We start from the raw sequence: 23,181 nt of genomic DNA on the forward strand, positions 1-23,181 counted from the left end.
ACTCCGGATCCAGCTCAGGGTACCTTCCAGGCTTTCCCCAAAGCCCTGCACCCAGCCCGGACCTTTCTCTGCACATGGACCCCTGCACCCCCGGCCCACGGAGCCCGCTGTCCCCCTCTTCCTCTTGCTGGCCCAGCACTCGCTGGCTTGCCTTGCTGCAGCGAGCAGCAGAACCCCCTCACCGTACCCAACGTGAGAGCCAGGAGCAGCCGGCTGCGCAGCCCCAGGCTCTCGGGATCCCAACCCCTCCGCATTATTGACTAGGGAGAGGGAAGGAGGGCCGAGACAGCTCCGAGTCCGACCCAAGCAGGCAGGCTTTTAGCCTGGGGTGGCTCCTGTCCACTGCCGTGAGCCCGGGGCGTGGCAGGGGCTCGGTGAGCATCCGCCCACACCGAGGGATGGCAGAGGTGCCATCCCTGCCCAGATACTGGCTACCTCACACCTGCCACCACCTCCACCCAGTAGCCATCTTGGCCACCCAAAGAAGGTGGGACCCTTAGGAGCCTGCCGCAGGCCGGGCAGCAGGTTGGGGGTGAGGGTGGGGTCGTGAGAAGGCGGTTGGCATCGGCTGCAAATGGGCTGCGGGCGTTTGGGGCAACTTGGCTGGAGCTCAAGCCTCCCCTGCCACGCCCTGCCCATTCCTGGCCCAGGTCGAACCAACATCGCCCCCTGTAGGACCGACCAGGGCATTTCAACTAAAGCTGGCTACGGGCTTGCCCATTGGATGGGCACAGAGGCGGCAGTCCAGAACGTGGGTCACCCAGGTGGTCATTTCTGAGGCTTTGCCAGGAGTGGCCCAGAGAGCCCAGCTGTAGCGCACGGCCCTTCTCACCACATCCATGACACCCCCAGTGTGCCTTGGCCGGCCCCGGAGCTAGAAAACACATTGGGCCATTGCTAGGACCTGCACACCAGGTCTCAGCGGGGAGGAGGGCGGGCCGAGACGCAGAGCACCCACTGGCAGCTGCAGCCGCAGCCGCGCCCAGCCGCAACAAGGATGCCCTTACGTGGGGAAGCTTCCTCCTCTCCCAGCCCACAGGGGCACCTGGGAGGAGGTCCTCCTTCCGGCTCTGCCTCCCAGTGCACCTGCCAGAAGGACCACTGACCTCTGAGACTGGAAGGAGCAGCTCCTTCCTTTCTTCCTGCAACACAGAACTAGTTCTGAGAACCCCTCCGGCTTTCAACCCCCCTGGCAAAAGTCCAAGGGAGGAGGCAGGAAGGGATAGGGGAAGGAGGAAGGCGTGGGAAGCCCTGTGGCCATTTCCGCCTTCTTCTTTCTGGGTCGCCACCCCTTCCTCCTTTTCCCACTCACAGCTGCTGAGGCAGCTGCCCCCGCAGCCCTACGCACCCGCAGTGGTTACCCGGAGGAACAGCTAGCCCCCCACACCCCCTGCAGTGTTTCCATTCTGCGCCTCCAGTGACTGCTGCCTGCCCCACTGGCGTTTGAAGAGAGCCCTCAGGTCCCCTCGGAAAGTTGCCCTGAAGGGCTTCGTACAACGTGGGAGGGAAACATTTTTATAGCTAAGTGAAGACCCTGGTATATCCCCGGCCCGGTTAACCATCTTGTGTAAAAAGAAAAGTTTCCAGTGAGTTTTTCAAGTTGTTATTTTGGGTAAACTGTTTGAGACAAATTGTCTCGTAGAAGGAGAGAGGAGAAAGAATAAGAAAAAAAAAAAGAAAAGAGGAAAGAAAGAAAAAGAGAGAGAAGGAAGGAAGATTTGCAGGAGCGAGAAAGAAGGGACAGAGAGAGGTGTGTCTTGTGATATAATTTCTTTGGCCACACGAAGTTTTCTGTCAGAGCCCCAACTGGCAGGACTCAGAAGGCCTTTGAACAAAACGTACTTGGCTTTTTGGGAAGATGGCTGGTGTTCAGTGCGGTGATGTTTATAAATGGCCAAAGTCAGGAAAACCGGATGTTTCATTAGTAGAGCAGACAGATAAACAAGCACCTGTAGTTGCCACCAAATCCCAGTCTTCTCCCATCCCTCCTAGAATAGGAAAGACCGGGCAACAACATATATTTTTGTTTGCTTGATTATTTGAAAGACAGAAAAACATAGGTTTTCCATTTGCTAATTCAGTCTCCCACCCGCCCCATGCCCACCACAGCTAGCTTCAGGCCAGGCACTTCATTCTCCCCAAGTACTTGCACCCTCATCTGCCGCGTCCCAGGCTGTGCTTCAGCGGGAAGCTGGATAGGAAGCAGAGCTGGCAGTCACCCTCAAGTGGCTTCACCCCCCAGCTCACCCAGCCGCAGCTCATCCTTCAGTCATTTTTTTCCCCCCAAAATTGTTTTTCACTGTGCGAAGTGACCAGTTCAGTGACATTGAAGATATTCACGGGGTTGTGCAACCATCACCATTATCCATTTCCACAAGTCCTTTTATCTTGCAAAACTGAACTTCTACTCATATTGTGGGGCACATTGCGTAAAACACCACCCAAATCCATTAAAGCAAACTGAGGAGTCTGTATTAGCCAGCTGGCGACTGCCCCTGCTCAGAAGAGGTCTGAAGGAGACAGCTCTGAGCTGTCAGGGAAGTAACTTTGAAAGGAAGCAACCACATCCTGATGGCCTTTACCCTGGCAACCAAGCAAGGGTACAGAGCTGCAAGAAGGCTAGAGCCAAGATGAGCAATTCGATAGTTACAGTTACAGTTTAACTTTTGGGGGCTCAGTTCCCAGGATCCAGTTCCTCCTTAGGGAAGGAGGGTCAGTCTAATGCGACCAATGACCATAGGATATACGCTATCATTTTGCACCCTGTCACACTGGTTCTACAGTAACTCCCACCCCCTGGTCCCCACCACTCTACTCTTTGTGGTGTTGAGTAATGTCAGAGCTCCAAGTGCAAGCTTACTGCATTTGTCTTCTTGTAAGAGGCTGATTTCATCGCAACAGTCACTAACCTTTTCCCACTTTCCAAAGTTTTTTTAGCGAAAGAAAACAGAACAATCCCAATGGTGATCAATCATCAAAAATTAATTCATTTTATCAATCCAGGAGCTGCTGCGTTAACTTGCAAAAACTGCTGTAACCAAGTACCACAATGCAGGCGATTTACCCAGCTGAAGTTTGTTGTCTCACACTTGTAGATCAAGATGCCAGCTGGGGTTGGTCCTCCAGGGGCGGTCTCCGGTCTGATTTTTTGTAGGTTGCTTCCAGTGTCTGGAATTCCGTGGCTTGTAGAAACATCGCTCCCGTTTCCCCTTTTATCTTTAGGAAGTGTTCTGACTGCATTTGTCTGTGTCAAGATTCACCTTTTGAATAGGATCTAGTCATATTGGGCTTATTCCCCTTCTTAGTTCAACTTGATAGCTTCTGTAAAGATCTTATTTCCAAATAAGGTCACAGGCTGAGGTGTTGGGGTTTAGGACTTCAGCAAACGAATTTGGAGGGCATAAGTCAACCCGCAACAGTTGCCAACAGAATCTGTTCTTTTCAGTTTGGTTGCAGGCAATAACCTGGAACCACCGACCTCAGTACAGACCTCGGTACTAAGCACAGTAACCCTGTAGAGTTACCTTCCCAGTTTCTAGAAACTCACTAAACTGGGCTTTTCCAGAAGCCTATCAAGCAGCTGCCATCTGAAAGCAAAGGCCTAATGTGATGAACTCAGAAAAGGGTCATGGAAATAGAAATGTTTTCTCTTTCATTTCAATGCAAACAGCATTTGCATAAAATGATTCTATCTGACCATAGACTTTGAACTTAATTTTCATTAGAACTTTAAAGCTCAAGATTTCACCCATGCAATTATTGAAAATAAAAGTCCTCCCAATACCTCACTGGAAAAACTGGCCTTCAAGGTCCACAAGCAAATCAGTCTCACACTGGTTTCACAAAAGTCTGGCTCCTTCTGGAACGCTAAGGGGCAGACTAATGCACATCCCCACAAAAACTGTCTCACTCGGAGTTCCAGGCCCACAACAGGTAGAGCGCAGGTGTTGGCTTGAAAGCACCTGCTAGCAGCATTTGTTCAGCATTTGTCACAGAGGCCTCTTTAGCTGGATCCTGGGGACTCTTCTCAGGAGAAATATGTTATTTGACAATTCATAAGAGATAAATGCTAAATGAAAAATACTAGGATCTGCCCCACTGGATGATCCTCCAATCAAAAGCCAAACTCAAAGAGTGTTTTTCATCTCTAGAGCCTTAGATCATAGCAAGGCATGAGAACAGAGTTTTCCCCCACCTTTTTTTTTTTTTTTTTTTTTTGAGAGAGAGAGACAGAAACAGACAAAACAGCAGATAAAAGAGCTTGCAGCTTCTGATTCACTCTCCAAATGTCTGCAATGGTTGGAGCTAGGCTGGGGCTGGACCCGGGAACTGGGAACTCCACACAAGTGGAAAGAACCGGATGACCTGAGCCATCACCATTGCCTCCCAGGATCTGCACCAGCAGGAAGCTGAAATCGAGAACCAGGAGTCAAATCCAAGCACTCTGATGTGGGTACAGCGTCCCAACCCCAGGCCAAATGCTGCCTCCTGCTTTTCTGTCTTAAAGGGAGAGGAGCAAATCACAGGAAGCCTAACCACAGGCACTCCCTCTTGGGCAGCTCTGGCTTGCAGAAAGGACCCAGGGGCATGGAAGAGGGAAAAATCATCCTCTTCAAATCACACAGTATCCCTCAGGACACTATCCTCGGACCTCTAAGGGTATAGATTAAGAAGATTAAGAACCACAAAACTGGGGCCAGCACTGTGGTGTATCAAGTCAAGTTACAGCCTGCAATATAGCATCCTATATGAGTGCTGGTTTGAGTCCCGGCTACTCCACTTCTTATCCAGCTCTTTGCTAATGTGCCTGAGAAAGCAGCAGAAGATGGCCCAAAGCCTTGGGCCCCTGCACTCAAATGTGGGACCCAGAAGAAGCTCCTGCTTCAGCCTGGCGCAGCACTAGCTGTGCGGCCATTTTAGCAATAAACCAGAGATGAGATCTCTCTCCCCATCTCTCCTCTCTTTCTGGTTCTGCCTTTTAAGTGAGTAAATAAGTAAATCTTTGAGAGAACCATAAAACTGTCATATATTCACAACACTGTCACACCACATTTCAAACAAACCTGTATGTATTACCAAAGCTCAAATTTAAAAACATACACTGGGTCTGGTGCTGTGGCCTAGCGGCTAAGGTCCTCGCCTTGAATGCACCAGGATCCCGTATGGCCACCAGTTCTAATCCCAGCAGCCCCACTTCCCATCCAGCTCCCTGCTTGTGGCCTGGGAAAGCAGTCGAGGACAGTCCAATGCCTTGGGACCCTGCACCCACATGGGAGACACGGAAGAGCACCTGGCTCCTGATTGGCATGGCACCGGCCATTGAGGTCACTTGGGGAGTGAATCATCGGATGGAAGATCTTCCTCTCTGTCTCTCCTCCTCTCTGTATATCTGCTTTTCCAATAAAAATAAATAAATCTTTAAAATAAATAAATAAAAAATCATATACATTTAGAAAAACATGCACTATCATGGCATCGTGTACATTAAAGCACGGTAACAAAATTGTTTATGAAATTAATGCAAACAAGGATATGCATTAATTTCTAAAATTGAGGGAGAAATGGACTTAAAAGTTAGGTTTATTTTTATGCAAAACAGGTTGGTTATTGTTTTGTTTTGTTTTTACTTTTTAAAAATGAATTGTTTATTTTCTGTAGTTTTCCCAGACAGATTGGCAAGGAGCTGGATAAAAGTGGAGTAGCCAGAATTCAAACCAGCGCCCATATAAGATGCCGGCAGAGATTTAACTTACTACATCATGGTGCTGTCCCCAAGTTTTGAAAGCCTGCATAAGAGAAAGGTCTTCCAAAAATTCATGGTCAGGTACTGGCATTTTGTCCTAGCAAATAAAGCTATTGCCCGCAATGCTGGCATCCTACATGGGTGCCGGTTCAAGTGCCAACTGCTCCCTTCCATTCCAGCCCCCTGACCCCTGGCTTCAGACTGACCCGGCTCCAGCCATTGCAGCTCCCTGGAGAGGGATCCAGTGGGTGGAACATCTTCTCTGTTTCTCTCCCTCTCTTTCCAAAACTCTTTCAAATAAGTAAATAAATCTTAAAAAGTTCAAGAACAGTATGTATGATGCAATAAGCTATGCATGGATTTCAATTCTTTCATACCCAAACAAGCTTATCTTTTAATTCCAGTTTTCCCTCCAGACTGTTTGAAATTCCATCTACACACACATATAAACTATTCAAATATTCAATCTGCAATCCTGATTGAAAAATGTAATGTCCTTCCCTGGAAGTGACCAAGAAACCTCCATATTTTGCTTCTGGCAAGAAGGCCAATCATTGGGACAGGGACAGCTATAATGTTCATCTGAAGGATTTGTGACAAAATGCTAACCCAACACTAAGTGTGGGAACCATGAGGGCTTTAGATCATTTACATTATTCTTCTCTGTTCAAATGCTTTACTAAGTTCAAAAGAGCAAGCAGTAGAAACACTGAATAAAGTCCAGGCTTTAACAGCATTTTGTCCAGCAAGTCCCCACCCACACTCACTGCCCTCTTTACCTCGAGTCTTCCTCTCCCCATCAGCTGTTGACATGCAAGGGAGTGAATGTGCTTGTGCGGCCAGGGCAGACCCAGATGGCTCATCTCTTCCTGCCTCCATCTTCCACAGGCCCCCTTACATCTCAGCCCTGCAGCACCCACTTCCCCTGTGAAGTTTTCACACCTTTCTAAAACCTGGCCTGAATTTTCTGGGTTCACAAGCCTCCTCTGAAAGTCTCAGAGCCTCTTCTGTTGCTCTTTCCCTACCACCTCCGCTGGCAAAGATTCCACTCTCACAGCCTACATTCCCTGGTCACTCTATGGAACTCAAACCCCAAATCTCCTGTTGCATTTGGGACACTTCTTGTTCAGTGTTCTTGAGACAAGACTTGCAGCAACCTGACCCAACCCAGCTGCATAGCAGGCATGTGTCAGCAATGAGCAAGGCAGGCAATGTAGTCCATGTTAATAAAACCAGCAACCAAAATGTGTGGGGTCCTCCCCATCACAGCTCTGCCCTATGCATGTTGCAACTAAGGATCCCCCAAACACATACAATGTTACTCCAGCCTCCCCAGGATGAACTTTTTCATTTTGATATTGAATAGACCTATTTTATAACCCTGTTTGGCAGTCTGAGAACTTGAGAAAAAATTTTTACTTAAATTCTTCAGAGAGATGGAGAGACAGAGTTCCTATCCACTGTTCATTGTCCAGATTCCTCCAGTGGCCAGAGCTGGGCCAGGGTTAAAGCTTGGCACTGGGAATGCCATCAGGGTCTGCCATGTGGAGCATCACTGTTGTCCCTAGGGTCTGCACGAGCAGGAAACTGGAGTCAGCCACTGCAGCTGGAGTCCCATCCACGGACTCTGATGTGGGACACACACATCTTCACAGCTCCCTGTGAGGACTGCTGTGTTTATAAATGTTTTCCACACATTCTCTAATATTGCTTCTCCAGTTATCCTTTTATTCTCCCCCTTCAAAATTCCCATCAGATATTTTAGTGCTAATTCACTTCAATAACTCTTTCAAACTGCTTCTCTCTTTATCTGCCTGCTTGTATTCTCTGTGAGTTCTTCAATGCACTAAGCATCCTTTCAAAATGTCCAAACTAGTGTGCTTCTAGCTCGTACAGTTTCATTTACTGTATGCTCAGCATATACTCTGTATTTGTCATCTTCAACTGTTATTGTTTAACTTTTGCAAACTTTTTCACACACTTTTGCTCTCTTTTGAAAGTCTCTTTTCCTGGCCCAGAGCAATAGCCTAGTAACTAAAGTCCTCGCCTTACATACGCCAGGATTCCATATGGGCAACAGTTCTGATCCCAACAGACCTACTTACCATTCAGCTTTCTGTATGTGGCTAGGGAAGCAGTCGAGGACAGCCCAAAGCCTTGGGACCCTGCACCCACATGGGAGACCCAGAAGAAACTCCTGGCTCCTGGCTTTGGATCAGTTCAGCTCTGGCTGTTGGGGAGTGAATCAGTGGGCAGAAGATCTTCCTCTCTATCTTTCCTACTCTCTGTATATCTTACTTTCCAATAAAAATAAATAATTTTTTTTTTAAAATAAAGTCTCTTTTCCTAGATGCTATGATCTACATCTCTTTGGGAGTGGAATCACTTCCTTACAGGTACTTTGAATTTTGAGTGTTTTCTCAGGGTCATCTTTAATACTAGGTACTTTTTGTTCCCATTTTATTCAAAAGGCAGAAACACAGAGAGACAGGAGGAGGGGTGAGAGAGAAACCTTCCATTTACTGGTTCACTCCCTAGATGCCTGCAACAATATAACTGAGCTAGCCCAAAGCCAGGAGCCTGGGACTCAATCTAGATCTCCACATGTGGGTGGCAAAGATCATCCTCTGCTTCGCAAGGTGCACAGCCACAGGACGCTGGAATCAGAAGTGGAGCCAAAACTCAAACCCAAGCTTTCCAACGTGGGATGCAGGAATTCCCTGCAGCATCTTAGCCACTGTACAGAATACTGCTCTCCTTGGAAACAAAACAACAGACAGAAAACCTCACTTTCACTCCTTCTGGGTGTTGGTAGCCTCTGCTTTCTCAGGCCTTGTTGAATGGTCCTGGGCTCCAAACTATCAAATCCAGACCCATGTCCTTGTTTTGGCAGAGAGCCTGGCTGCAGCGTCTCTCCATCTGTGAAGCATTTTGGGACCTCATTAACTGAAAGAGCTACAACTTTAATGCTGCCCCAGGAGTGAGTAATCAACCTCTAGAAAAATCTGCTCAAAAACAGATTCCAGGGAGCCAGCCGTGGTCCTGTCCTACACCCATGGACACATCTATCTTGTTCCTGCATGGATCTGTCTTCTTATCCACTTTCTCCTTTATTCTTAATGGTACTGCTAAAGTGTGAAAAACATGCTATCTGCATGTTCTTGACAAGAAATTAAAACTCCTTCTACCAACTCCTCTCTTAATTCTTATCTTCAAATCCACCCATTGTAAATCCTGGTCTAATCACTCTTACTTGAAATGAACTCTCTCTGCCCCTGGTCTGACATCCCCCGTGGCTGCCTTCTTTTAACTTTTGCTTCCTTAAGGCCAAGAGTGAACCAAGCCCTCCTTTTTAAACCCTGATAGGGACTTCCTTGTGGCCAAGTCTCTTCCTCAAGGGACAAAACAAGCTAACCACCATGCTCCAATCTAGGGACACCCTGAGATCCAAGGGCCCCAGGAAAACATATGATCTGTGTTGATAGGAGCCAGGCATAGGAGCTGGGCCCGACAGGAAGAACTTGTTTGAACTGGGTCTTGAAGAACCAGTGTTTGCTAGGCAGAGAGCTTGGAACATTCTAGGCTGAGGTTGTTCATTGGCACTGAGGTAGACAGGAGCAGGGTCCCATTAGAAAAGGGGAAGACCCTGCCTGAGCATTGGGGGAATAAAGCTCAGCAGGACAGAGGAAGGAGGATATGTTTTGTAGGGTCAAGTGCATGAGCCCCCGCTCCCATCCATATTCCCAGGTCAACGTTTAGAATCACCCAACCTTCTCCTAGGGACTGCATGAAACCCTCATGGGTTGAAGCAGGGGTTAGCGAGGCCAATTTTTTGCTGGAAGAGATCAAAGTGGAAATAGGGTGACCAGTGAGGCCTGTATTGCTTCAGTCCAGACAGGACATGACAGCAGCCTAGATGAATTTGGAGGGGATCACAGGGAGGGGAGTAAGGAAGGCAGAAGAGAGGTTGAATTTTTTTTTTTAAATTTTTACTGGAACGTTAGATACACAAAGAGGAGGGAAGACGGAGAGGAAGATCCTCCATACAATAATTCACTCCCCAAATGGCTGCAATGGCCAGGAGCCAGGAGCTTCTTCTGGGTCTCCCATGTGGGTGCAAGGTCCCAAGGTTTTGGGCTGTCCTCAACTGCTTTCCCAGGCCACAAGCAGGGATTTGGATGGGAAGTGGGGCTGCCGGGATTAGAACTGGTGCCCATATGGGATCCTGACACGATCAAGGCGAGGACTTTAATCACTATGCTATCATGCCGGGCCTGAGAGGTCGAATTATGACAGAGATGAAAGCGAGGTCCTGGGCCCAACACAAGGGCTCAATAAACTAATTCTCCCTCTTCAAGTGCTGGGATCTTGTGTGGGTGCTGATTCATGTCCTGGTTGCATCACTTCCCTTCCAGCTCCCTGCTTGTGGCCTGGGAGGGAGGAGAGGGACGATGGCTCAAAGCCTTGGGACTGTGCACCTGTGTGGGAGACCAGGAAGAAGCTCCTTGCTCTTAGCTTCAGATTAGCCTAGCTTTGGCTGTTGCAGCTGTTTGGAGAGTAAACCAGCAGATGGAAGAGCTTTCTCTCTGTCTCTCCTCACCATAAATTTGATCTGGCTTTCCAATAAAACAAATACATGTTTTAAAAATCTGTTTCAATTCACAGGGCAAGTTGCTTACACTGTGGCACTTGATCTGCTATATTGGAAGACAGGGACTTGCTGGATGCAGGGTAACCATCACTATCTCTTCAGGTCACCCCAGGTGGGTGCCCCAGCATGGGATGGGGTAGCTCACCAAGCCGTCACCAGTAAGCTCAACCCAGCTCCCTGCACACCTGGTCCACAGAGAGCACGCATCTCCAGAACTCATGCAGGCGCATCTGCTCCTCGGCCTGCTGCAAGGCGGATGTCGTTGTGGTTACATCGAGAATCCACCAGGTTCTGTGAAAAATATCATTGGGGTCACAAAGCCTCCTTGGTGGGTTTGACATGTTGTGTTGGTATACCCCCCATGCCCTGTGGTGCACGGTGCAAAGGGGCTGCCACCCCCATTGCTGATGCTTTTCTAAGCTGCAAGGCTGGAAGGCCCCCAAGCTGGCTACAGCCCATTTCCTGGCTGCTGAGATAGAACTAGGCTATTTCTTAGCAGTCCACCCTGAATCTGGCCATTTCACACCCAGGGGGCTCCATTTCCAAGATTCAGAACCTGGAAGTTAGCTCTGGCTCCTTCCAGCACTTCCTCCACCAGTCAAGCTTACCTCATTAGCATTCTTTTATAATATTTACTTATTTATTACATTTATATATTAAATTTGTATTTATTTGTGTAATATATTAAATAAAATAATTAATGCAATGCTTTTTAAAGGCAGCTACAAGGATGAGAAGTGGAGATCTTCTTCCACTTACTACTGATTCATTCCCCAAATTGCTGTAATGGCCAAGGTTGGGCAAGGCCAAAGCAGAGGCCAGGAGTTTCCTCCAGGTCTCCCACTTGGGCCATCTGCCCCTGCCTTCCCAGGTACACTAGCAGGATGATGGATCAGAAATGAAGCAGCCAGGACACAAAAAGATGCTCCTATGGAATGCCAGTGTTGCAAGGAGTGGCTCAACTCACTGTGCCACAGTGCTGGCCTCACCTCTTCAGCATTCTTTTGATCGTAACCTCTGGCCAACAAGGTCATTTGACATGACCAAGCAAAAGGGGAACCTGTCATCCCAAGTGAGGATGGTTGGGTCAGTGGCCTCGTCGATCTTGGCTATGTCCTTGTGTCTGCCATTCATGTGAGCTAAGAAACAACAGTGCATTCACAAAGCCACGGGGACTCACACACACACACACACACACGCACACACACACCATATGTCAGTTTTAACTAGCATTGCAAGGTTTTTGCCTTTCCAACTTTTTCATCTTTCATTTCAAAGTGCTACATGTCCAGGTGCAAGTCCTTGGTAACACAGGTGCACTGCATCTACCATAGTTTCACTGGCAATTGTGAGAAATGAGAAAGTGGGGGCAGCTGCTATGGTTTGATAAGCTAATTCTCCACTTTCAAACCCCTGTATCCCACATGGGCACTGGTTCATGTCCAAGCTGCTCCACTTCCCATCCACCTCCCTGCTTGTGGCCTGGGAAGGCAGCAGAGGATGGCCCAAAGCCTTGGGATCCTGCACCCACGTGGAAGATTCAGAAGAAGCTCCTGGCTCTTGAATTTGGACTGACCCAGCTCCAGTAGTTGTGGCTGAACATTTCAGGAATGAATTAGTGGATGGAAGATCTTTCACTCTCTTTGTTTCTGTCTGTAAATCTGCCTTTTAAACAAGAATAAATAACTCTTTTTTAAAAAGAGAGAAGAAAATGAGAAACTGCCTAAATTGCCCGTTAGGAGGAGAACATCTACTTACAAGACACTCATTTCAAAGAACACCACATCTGTGGACATGAAAAGCTTTCCTGATTCTACTGTCAGATAGAATGTGTAAGTTACAAAACCTACACACAGGTTACAACCTCACGTGTTTCAAAGCATCTGTCTGCGCACAGATCATGCTGAGGGCCACAGTGAACTGCATGGTGGTTTTCCCGGGAGGATAGGAGTGAGGGGAATTAAGACAGGAGCTTTCTCTGTACTCCCTTTTTAAGAACAAAGGACTGGCACCACTTAGAACACACTGAAAAATTTTTTTTTTCTAAAAATAGAACGTCCAATGTCAACATGAGAATCCTCGAGACATTGAAATCAAAGTTAATGTTTAAAGTCTGCCAACACTTGTGTAGACCCCAAAAGAGGTATGCAATCAAATAAACAGAGCTCAGTCCTTGCTATTCTGTGACCTCCAGGGTTGTAAGACATATAAGGAAGTCTGGGACATGGTCCTCAACCTGCAGAACTCAAGCAAAGCCAATGGTGTTTGAGTCCTGAATACTCCACTTCCACTCTAGCTCCCTGCTGGGGGGGGGGGTGGTTGGGGGGGTTGGAGCAGAGGATGGTTCAAGTGGCTCAGGACCCTGAACCCACCTGGGAGGCCTGGAAGAAGTTCCTGCCTCCTGACTTCAGCCTGGTCTAACACTAGCTATTGAGGCCATTTGGGGAGAGAGCCAGCAGATGAAAAATTTCTCTCTCTAGTTTTTTTTTTTTTTTTCTCTCTCTCTCTGCCCTTCAAATAAGTACATAAAACCTAATGCTGGTGGCCTGCCTGTCAACCAAGTGGCAGCAATCTGAGGCTCACCCACTATGGGAGTCCAAAAGGGAGGATCAGGAGACCCTGAGGGGTCTGGTGGGCACATCACCGAGGCTGCACCTTTTAAGAACATCATTAAGCAAAAAGGAAGGGGACATACGAAGGATCTTCCAAAAGACCATGGAAAATCCCCATTAGCTTTTCATTCAACTTTCCACGAATCATCTGAAGCTTCTGCATGCGTGTGCCAGAGACAGATGGGGAAAAACTACCTCCACTCAAGCATTTGTCCAGGACCCACATGTCCTTCGCGATCACCCCAAGCCAGAAAAGCAAAAAAGGAGGACCAATTCTTACAAGACAGGAGCTGGCCCCAGCGATGAAAGAGAGACAGGGCGTGGGCAACTTCAGGTCCGTGAGGTTGCTGCTACAGGTGCATGGTGAAGGGAGAAGCAAGAGGCTGGAGCAGAGACTAGGAGGAGCCAGAATCCAAAGAGCTGGGAAAAGCAAGCCAGGGTTAGGGAGCAGGGCAGGTGCTGGGAAGGCACGGAATAGTGATTAGCGCTGTCAGGTCCCCTGGAGTGGAGTAATTTGTGTGGTAGAGTGACTGAAGCGCTGGGCAGGAGAGACGCTGATGTGGAGGATGCTGCCTCCGGGGTGAGTCGGCAGAGGACCCCACAGCCTGCACAGGGCTTCAGCTCCTCTGTTCCCCTCCCCCAGCAAGGAAAGAAGACACCCTCCCCGCCTCCACCATGCACGCGCAGGTTGTCCTGACTCAGAAACCGGAAGTGGGCAGATCCCTAAGTCCTCCTCTCGGTCCCCAGTACCTATTCTGCACACAAAATGGCCCAAGGAGATGGTGCAAAATAAGCTGGCGTGAGCTGGCAGGGAGTGGACCCTGCTCTCCCTGGCCGCTGCCCTGCTTCTGGCTCATTGGGTGTCTCTCTGATACTCTGTCATTCCCACCAAGGAGCCAGTTCCAAAGGGCACTTCCAATCCTGGTTCCTTACCCCAAACCTGCAGTTTTCAATTCCCACACCCTCCCTCAACCCCGTGCGCTCCCCACTCCCCACCAAGGTTGCCTCAATTGCCCAGTTCTCAGCTCCCAGCCCCCTGGAAAGTGATAAGCACGAATAGGAGGGCGACTCTCTCCTCGACTGGGGCTTCAGGTGACATCACATCCTTCAAACGTGTGATCAGTTCTGCGGCCGCCCCCAGGGCGCAACTCCCCGGGGTGTGTATGTGTGTGTCAGGTGCCCCACGCACCTCCTGCGCGCCTGCCCTAGCGTCATGGCCTCACCAGCGACTGCCCTGTTCTTGCCGCTGACCCTGTTGCTGCGTGAGTTTGAGACACCCCTCCACTCCCAGGGTGGCAGAGGTGAAGGGAGGTTGGGAGGGTGGGAGAGGTCACGGGGTGTGGGACTTAACCTTAGCGTCCCACTATCCACAGAAGTCGCTGCGGCGTTCCGGCAAAGCCAGTTTCGGATGTCGCCTTCCAAGCTGGAGGTGCGTCCGGGGGAGAGCGTGAAACTGAGCTGTGAGGTGTTGCTGCCCAACGCGGGATCAACCTGCTCGTGGGTGTTCCAGCCGCGCGAAGTCGGAGCCAGTCCCATCTTCCTGCTGTACATCGGTGCAAATGGCCTTACTAGGCTGGCCAGCGATCTGGATCGCGAGGAGATCTCTGGCGGGCGCGAGCGCGAGAAAGTCTTCGTCCTCAATTTGAACAAGTTCCAAGAGAAAAACCAAGGCTACTACTTCTGCTCGGTTGTGGGCAGCCCCGACTTGCATTTCAGTCCCTACATTCCTGTCTTCCTGCCAGGTGTGGCGCGTGGTGGGGCACCGGTTCACCCAGGGTTTGGAATGCTCCTCTGAATCCATTTTTTTTTTTTTTTAAACAGTGACTGTCCCTGGGTGTTATTAACTACTGTTCCCATTTCACAGCCGACTACACTGAAGCTAGGGTGCGGCCCAGTGGGGACTGCAGTTGGCTTTTCCGGGGCGGGGGGAGGAGGGCGCTCAGCAGGACTCGAGTTTGGATGTCTTGTGTGGTCCTAGGCAGGTTTCCTGCCGTGCCTGGCGCCTCGCTCACGTCGTGCAGGGAAGCGGCCGCGGGAGCGTATCCAAGGTTCCCATTCGCCCTCCCCATATTCTCCCGAGGAAGATTGGGAGGAAGTGCCCCTTTGGGTAAAGTGCCCCCAGAGACCCGGGGCTGGAGCACAGGTGGATGCTCAAGCGGTTGTCGCTCTTTCAGCCAAGCCCACCACGAGGCCGACGCCACGACCGACCACGCGGGCGCGCATCACCGAATTGCAGCCCCGGACTCCGCGCCCAGAGTTTTGCCGGCCCTCCGGGGGCGCCGTAGGTGAGGCACGCGCGCAATCGGGGCCCCAGCACAGCCGGCTCTTACCCTAGAGGTAGAGCCCAGCTGGTGGGGACACCAAGTCCGGGGTGGGGAGTCGTGCACGGGGTAGTGGGTAGGACGCGGTGGGGGCTCCGGGCCGGACTACTAAGTGGCATCTTTGGTCACAGGGGACTCGAAGGGGCTGGACCTCACCTGTGACATTTACATCTGGGCGCCTTTGGCCGGGACCTGCGCGGTTCTTCTGCTGTCCCTGATTATCACCATCATCTGCAATCGCAGTAAGTCCCGAGCCGCGATGGCATGTTCCCGGCTTGTCCCAGGTAGCCCTTGCCAGGAATTGCAGATAGGGTGTCGTGAGGCGTCTGAACTGCCCCGCAGGGCAGAGGGTGGCCGGTCCACACCCCTCTTCCTACGCTCGGGGAGCTGGAGGGAGCTGGGGGGAGTTGAAAGTCAGAGTTCCAAGTTCCGGACCTAGTCGGCGGTAGGCGCATTCCCGGATGCATTTCGCAGCCTGTGCGCACACGTGGTGCCAGCTTGTGTGGACAAGCCGCACCAAGGAGATGGAGGAGGCCCCAGGTCCGGGGCTGGCTAGATGGGTTTAAGGGCTGGTCCACACTTGCCTTGTCCCCTCGAGTCCCCCCCCCCCCCACCATCTTGTGTTCCACGTGGGTGATTGTGACAACTCAGGTCCTCACACTCACATCTGTATTTGTACTTCTTCTTTTTTTTTTTTTTTTTTAAAGATGTCATGCTAGAGTTAGAGAGAGAGAATGTAGCAGATGTTCTGTCCTCTGGTTTACTTCCTAAATGGTTGCAGCAGCCAGAGCTGGACCAGGCTGAAGCCTGGAGCCAGGAACCTCTTCCTGGTCTCCCACGTGGGTGCAGAGCCCTAAGGACTTGGGCCATCCTCCACTGCTTTGTGGGTCCCTGCATACATAATTGTTTAAATTGACCCCGGAGAAGAGGAATGGGAAAGCAGCTGTTGACTGTGATGCTGAGTTGTAATATTAAGAAAAAAAAAATGGTAAAAGGGAAGGAGGACTGTGAACTCTCAGTGTGGGGGACACTCAATCTCCCCTCTTTTTCCTTACCCAGGGAAGCCACGGCGCGTCTGCAAATGTCCCAGGTGAGTCTGTGAACCCCGCACTCCCCTGCCAGGGATGGATAGCAGTGGGCAGGGCTCCTGGTTCCCTCAGGTGAGAATCTGCTGCCAAAAGAGGCCAAGGACAGTGGTGTCCTGGTGCAGACCGTGCTGAGCAGGGGGGCAGAAAGCAGGCACTGGGCCTGCATTGGAGAGACTTAGGGAAGTCTGTCTCATTTGGCCTTGACCGATGAAACTGGTCTGGGAGCTTCATCTAGTTTATCTCAGTGCTCTCACTCTCTCTTTTTTTTAAAAAAAGATTTATTCACTTGTATTTGAAAGGAAGATTTTAGAGAAAAGAAGAGATAGAAAGAAACGATCTTTAATCCCTGGCTCACTCCTTAAATGGCCACAATAAGCCAATCCAAAGCTAGGAGCCAGGGGCATCTTCTGGATCTCCCACGTGGGTGCAGTGTCCCAAGGCACAAGCAGGGAGCTAGATGAGAAGTGGTGCAGCAGAAACATAAACTGGTGCCCATGGGATGGCAGCAAATGCAGTGAGGACTTTAGCTGCTAGGCTACTGCATTGGTTCTACCCTGCCCTTAAAAGGTCTGGGATCTTCATCTGATTCATTTCTTTTCTACTAGCTGTGGTTTTATCTTGAGTTTTAAGCCTGGATGCCTAATTGCCTCAAGTCAGCACAAGGCCTTGATCTTCAGCCAAGGACTGGGATATGGGAAGGGGGAAGGGAAGGTTGGGTGGAAGGAGGGAGCGTTCTAGCAACTCCAGGGACTGCCACATCCAACAGGAGCTGAGGCTCACGCTGCAATGATCGAGGAAAACCTAGCAAACACTAGAGCCGCTCCCCAAGCACCTGCCTCAGCCAGGCACTGTGAGGGGATTTCTCAGGATCTCCGTTCATCCTCGCAGCAACCTCAGGAGGCAGGCTCTGCAGTCCCAGCTCACAGATAACCGGCTCAGGGATTAGGAATCTTATCCAAGATGGCAGAGGAAGGATGGCATTCAGGTAACCAGTAGCAGCCACCTCTGGGTGAGCATGTGCGGGGTGCACTGGTTGCTGACCTTACACTGCTAGCTGTTTGCATCTGTGGGTTTTACTTCTGCAAATTCAGCCACCTCTGAGCGGAAACGATTCAACAACACAACATTGCATGTGTTCTGGACATGAAGAGACCTTTTTTCTTGCATTGTTTCCTCAACACTACAGGGTAACACCTGCTTATCTAGCATTCTTAGTAGTAAGTCATCCAGAGACGATTGCCAAGTACACAAGAGGATGTGTGAAGCTATCTGCAAATACTCCACCATTTTATGTAGGAGCTGAGCATCCTGGGACCAATCCTCAAGAGATTCCCTGAGGGGGACTGTATTTCTAAATTTCCCAATCTTTAACGTAGTGCAACATGTGCCTTCCATGTTGCAGACTAGTAAATTGAAGTTTTGGGCAAGGCTTCCTCCTGTGGCCCACAGGATGGGGGATACTGTGTAGGGGGGGGCCACTGAGGACAACTAAATATGCACCTATGCCAGTTCCTCCCAGCAGGTGAAAATACTTCAAACTTTGGTGTTGGGATTTTGCATATGTTATGGATTTATTTATTTTATTTGAAGAGTGGATTACAGAGAGAAGAGACAGATCTATTGATGCTTCACTCCCCAAATGCTGCCAATAGCTTGAGCTGAGCTGATCCAAAGCCTAGAGCCAGGAGCTTCTTTCGGGTCTCCCATGTGCGTGGTCCCAAGACTTTGAGCCATCCATGACTTTCCCAGACCACAAGCAGAAGTAGGAAGCTGGATGGGAAATGGAGCAGCTGGGAAACAAGCCAGCGCCCATACAGGGCATTGGTGCTTGAAGATGGAGGATTCGCCTGTTGGGCCACCAGCCCCTGAATTTTGCATTTCATACCCCTGTTTCTCAGCAGAAAGTTTGCTGTTGTTTGCCATTTACACTCCCACTTATTTCTCTGTAGGAAACCAACATTTCTCACATTGTTGTTTTCAACAAAGGAAATGTAATGAATTCCTACAGCAGGTGTTCTGGGACCTGTACTGAGGTATAAAGACTCTAAACACAGAGGATTTGTAGCACCTTCATTACTTGGGAGCTTTTGCAAGAGAATCTTTGATCTTTTCTGAAAGTGCTCATTTTGATACAACAAGCAGGATTTACTACATCCTGCTGGCAAATCCAAGGTGTGCAGATGGAAACCACTTGTGATATTCAGATACACACACCAGGTGAGACTGGAGGACAGCCCAGCCCAGCCTCAGCAGAGAGGGCAGAGGGGCAGGGGAGTGTGTAGCTGATAATATCCGAGCCTATTCAGACGCCATTAGCCCACAGCAGAATGAACAAGCATTTCAATAAAGTCACTCATCCAAGCACCTATGGTGGTGGCTGGCTCACCTCCAGCCCTCCCACCCTATCACCCCTGCTCAGAGCTCTATCACCCTGTTGGCTGGTACTGTGGTTCAGTCTCCTTCTTTCACTACCCTGGGGACCTTCAGGGACTCCCTGAAACTGGATTCACTTCAAGTTCTGCTTGGATGTCTCAGTTTAAGGGCCTTGGGCATCTCTTCTTTGCTTAATCCTGCCCCCCAACCCCATAGGTTGCTGCCAAGATGATAACAGATGACCCAAGTGATGCAACTGATGATGCTCCTGATGCTTCAAGGAACAAGGCAAGGGGTTAGGGAACAGGGTGTCTAGACTTGGGTGCTGCCTTCCTTGCCTCTCTTTCAGGCCCGTGGTGAGACCAGGAGGCAAGACGAACAAGTCTGACGGAATCGTGTAACACGTGATGGGCCCACGCGACAGCCACTACATTTCAAGCTGAGAGCTCTCTTTTACAAGGGGAGCAAGTCCTTGTCCTTCTTTCCCTGTCCACCCCGCCATGTATCCATTGCTGTTATTTCAGTAAGGGTGGGTGGTGGGAAGGGTTATGCTATGTGTTTACTCTCATGGCTGCTGTGCACACATACTGACTGCAGTCAAGGGTGGGGAGAGGCAGGTCAGAGCCATCCAGGCAGGAGCTGTGTTCTCAGAAGCATGACGGGGGGGGGGGGGGTGGGGGGGGGGGGGAGGGCTGACGGCAACCTGAGCCACCCACAGAGTGAAGCCCCCACCCGCCTGCATGTGGCAGCTGAAGCCCAGAGAAGGGTGGAGACAGCATGCTCAGAGTCACGCAGCCAGCAAGGCAGGGCTGGAGCCCCAGCCAACAACCTGTTTCCCCAGCTTATCGCTCTTTCCTTTAGAGTTTCACGATGTTGCTCAGCATTGACAAGACCTCTTTAGGATCAGACCTGAGACACTGCATGGGCAGCACAGACTGCTGAAATAAGAGTAGAATCTTGGGAAACAAATTCCATTGTCTCTGTGAACCTCCCATGCAGGCCAGACTGCTCCCCCAGCTCTCGCTTGCAGGGGCACCTGTTCAGGGGGAAGAATCCCAAAGTACAACGTTCAGTAAAGCTCGTCCCCCGGCTCAAGACCCTCACTCCTGGCATTGCTGTGGAATTCAAACAGAATTGTTGGAAGGCTCCCCATACAGGCCCTGCTCTCCTCAACCAGCAGGCGCCCAGTGGGGCAGAACAGGCTGTGATAACCAGCAATGTGTGCTCTTCCTAAAATGACGTAGACTCACCCATATTTGTATTTACCTCAGGGATAACTCACTGCTACTGTGATGGTGTTTTCTTACAATATTCTATGCATCTATGTATGGTACCTTCTTCTTTCATTTTTTCTATGAGGCTTTTAATAAAGCTTTTATGGCATCTTGTTTAATGGCTATTCATTGTGCTACCATTTACATACAACCTGGCCTGTATTCACTACTATGACACTAACAATACATGGCACATCTCTATAGGATTAAATGTTCAACAGTAAAATTCTGTGGGTTCCTGCCATCACACCCACTCACAACAATGGACCAGCCTCTTCCTGCATTACTTCTGCTCCCTTTGCTCATTCTAACACCAAAGGATGCTGCTAAGTCACACCTTTACCTTGCCATTGAGGTGTGACACAGACACACCTCAAAGCGCATGCTTCCTTTGTACACAGATCCAAGAGCTCATGGAGCAAAGACAACCATGGCGCAAGCCCCAGGGCACAACAGAACTTTATCCAGTCCTATAAGCCTGCCTCCCAAAGGTCTCACTTTTTTTGTTAAAGATTTATTTATTTTTATTGGAAAGGCAGATATACAGAGAGGAGGAGAGACAAAGGAAGGTCTTCCGTCCGATGGTTCACTCCCCTCGCAGCCAAACAGCTGGAGTTGAGCCAGTCCCAAGCCAGGAGCCAGGAGCTCTTCCAGGTCTCCCATGCGGGTGCAGGGTCCCAAAGCTTTGGGCCGTCCTCGATTGCTTTCTCAGGCCACAGGCAGGGAGCTGCATAGGAAGTGGGGCTGCCAGGATTAGAACGGGCGACCATGGGATCCCAGTGCATTCAAGGTGAGGACCTTAGCTGCTAGGCCATCACACAAAGCCCAAAGGTTTCACTTTTCAAATCAGGACACTTGTGCAGAACAGAGAGCAAGGAGGAAAAACATCCTGCATGCCCCTAAAGCAAGAAAGCTGAGAAGAAATTCCCTCTGCCATGAGGCCTGGCTCTTACCCTTCCTCCCTGAACCCAGGCACCTGGCCAGTACAAGTAGGCTCAGCTTGGAGTGGGCACCAAGCTCCAGGGCCTCCAGAAGAAGCGGGGATGGGGGTGGGGGAGGGCTCACAGCTTTCTCTGGCTTCCTTGTTGCACTCTGCGACAATGGCCGTGGGGTCATGATTGTGTCAGGGTGCAAACAGGCAGAGGGCAATTCTCACCAAGTGCATTTCCTCTTTGTCCTTCAGCTCAGGGGATGAGCAGTAGAGGGCCCATGCTTGGCGGGGCTGTCGACATATTCCAATGTTTTAAAATATTCTGAAAAAAGGAGGAGGCCTTCCCTTACCTTATGCTAAATGAGGATCTGGAAATGACCAATGTAGAAAAACAGTCCCTGGAGTTGGTCCTCTGCACCAGGGTAAAAATGGAAAGCCCACCTGCAGGACACGCATTTGGAGGCCAGCTCCAGGGGGGCTGTGAACTGAGCTTCAGGGCCTCTTGGGGAACTCAGGCACCCCACATGGGGCTGCAATACCCAAACTCTCAATGCTCCTGCCACAAACCCATCACTGGCATTTTGCTTGCTGACTGCCAGCCTGAAACACTGGTTCCACACACCCATGTAGCTGTCCATGGCATGCTTTAGGATCTTGATACACAGCAAGTAGTCAAAGGACTTTCCTAACATATTGGGAACTTTGTATTAGCTGGCTGAAGTTCAGCTTCAATGTGGCTCACTTTATCATTCATCACTTAACACAAACATATCCTGTTTGTAAAAAGAAAGAAAGAAAAAAAAAAAAAGCCCAACATAAAACTCTCTGGTTTAGCTCTGAAGCTGCTTTGAAGGATCCCACCCACCCTTGGAAATTTCCTGGAAGAATCTTCACCTTTCAGGGGACTGGGAGGGGGAAAATAGGGTGTTAGGGAGGGTTCCTTTTCTGCCAGCTGCTTTCCTCTCCTGCACCTGGTGTGAGCGCAGCCCTCCTTAGCAACTGTATGGTGACCTTGGGAGCAGAGATGACGGCAGCCAAGTGTTGTTAGATGTAGAGGCTACGGCAAACAGCTTCTGGGCTCCACTGTGCCTGTGGTTTCCCCAGCAAGTGCCTTACGAACTGTGTCCTCACATGTAAAATGCAAAACAGTCTCTCTTCTCATGAGAGAATATTCAAATTTGCATGTATTTTTGGGGGGGAGGGTGACTAGAACCTATTCAGCAAGTAATATAGACTTTAAAAAAAAAATGAAATTGACCCAGCTTCCGTGCAGAACATTCATGCTGATTCATCACTGAATGCAGGGTCATTGTCTGACTCCTCCCCACCTTGCCTCTGAGTTTAGTCTAGAAAGGCTAAACGTGCCTTTCTGCCGAGTTCTTATTCACTAGTAACAGTCTAGGGCCCGAGCCCAAAGTGGCCCAGGAGGACCTTCCCTCCCCAACTCCCCAAGAATTCCGTCCCTGGAAAGGTGGCGACTCTGGCCACTGACTCCGTGTCACTAGTAAGCGATCCTCAAAGGTCCCCCCAGATGGGAAACATTCTACGCTGCCCCCTCCTCCCCGGAAAATGTGCCAAAGGGAAGAACTTGGCCTCTGTTTATCCTTGACAATGGTGTGTGTGCAGCCCTGCCTGGTAACCACCTGCTGGTCAAACCCTGTGGGTGTGGCCAGGGAGCAGGGCAGAGTCCTGGCTGTGAATAGGTTGGTGTATTTGGGGACAGCAGCCTGGAAGTACCGAGAAGCTCACCTTCTGCCCAGCTGCCTCCTCCCCTCAGACCACAGATGGCACAGAAGGAGATAAGATGGCAACAGAAACCCCCCTACCTGCAGACCCTGGGCAAACACAGGCAGGCATTCATGGCTGGCACCTGCATCCTCCCTCCTGCCTCTCACTGGCACATTCATACAGATCGGCTCCACAAAACACTTTTTAAATGTGCATTTTTTTTTAATTTTTAAAAAATATACACAGGAGAAGCCATGTGTTTTACAAAGGAATACACACATCAACAAAGCATTTCTTATAGTTTTCCAAAACTCTATAATAGCAATCCGAAATTTATAAATTATATATATATATATATATATCAGAATTTTTCTTTAAAAAGTCAAAACGGAATCCCTGAAATCATGGGATATATTAGCCATTTTTTCCAAAGCCAAATGAACACAGAATAAGAACATGG

The 23,181-nt window shown here is 49.8% G+C and overlaps 1 protein-coding gene across 1 annotated transcript; it reads left to right on the forward strand.

The window, feature by feature from the left end:
* The first annotated feature begins 14,137 nt into the window (after positions 1–14,137).
* Positions 14,138–19,451, forward strand: CD8A (CD8a molecule). The gene is made up of 6 exons (XM_040993566.1): positions 14,138–14,268; positions 14,380–14,748; positions 15,181–15,291; positions 15,459–15,569; positions 16,387–16,417; positions 19,138–19,451. The coding sequence occupies exons 1-6, from the start codon at positions 14,220–14,222 to the stop codon at positions 19,187–19,189; spliced, it is 723 nt and encodes a 240-aa protein (XP_040849500.1). The 5' UTR covers positions 14,138–14,219; the 3' UTR covers positions 19,190–19,451.
* The last annotated feature ends 3,730 nt before the right edge of the window (positions 19,452–23,181 follow it).

The sequence above is a fragment of the Ochotona curzoniae genome, unplaced genomic scaffold (genome assembly GCF_017591425.1).
Source record: "Ochotona curzoniae isolate NIBS_2020 unplaced genomic scaffold, NIBS_Ocur_1.0 contig_883, whole genome shotgun sequence".
Taxonomy (NCBI): Eukaryota; Metazoa; Chordata; class Mammalia; order Lagomorpha; family Ochotonidae; genus Ochotona; species Ochotona curzoniae.

What these genes read in the sequence shown, in the direction of transcription:
- CD8A (XM_040993566.1), top strand. Translation starts at nt 14,220, where the DNA reads ATGGCCTCACCAGCGACTGCCCTGTTCTTGCCGCTGACCCTGTTGCTG. An exon ending in GCCGCTGACCCTGTTGCTGC is followed by an intron (nt 14,269 to 14,379) that starts GTGAGTTTGAGA and finishes CACTATCCACAG; the next exon opens with AAGTCGCTGCGGCGTTCCGG. An exon ending in GCCCTCCGGGGGCGCCGTAG is followed by an intron (nt 15,292 to 15,458) that starts GTGAGGCACGCG and finishes CTTTGGTCACAG; the next exon opens with GGGACTCGAAGGGGCTGGAC.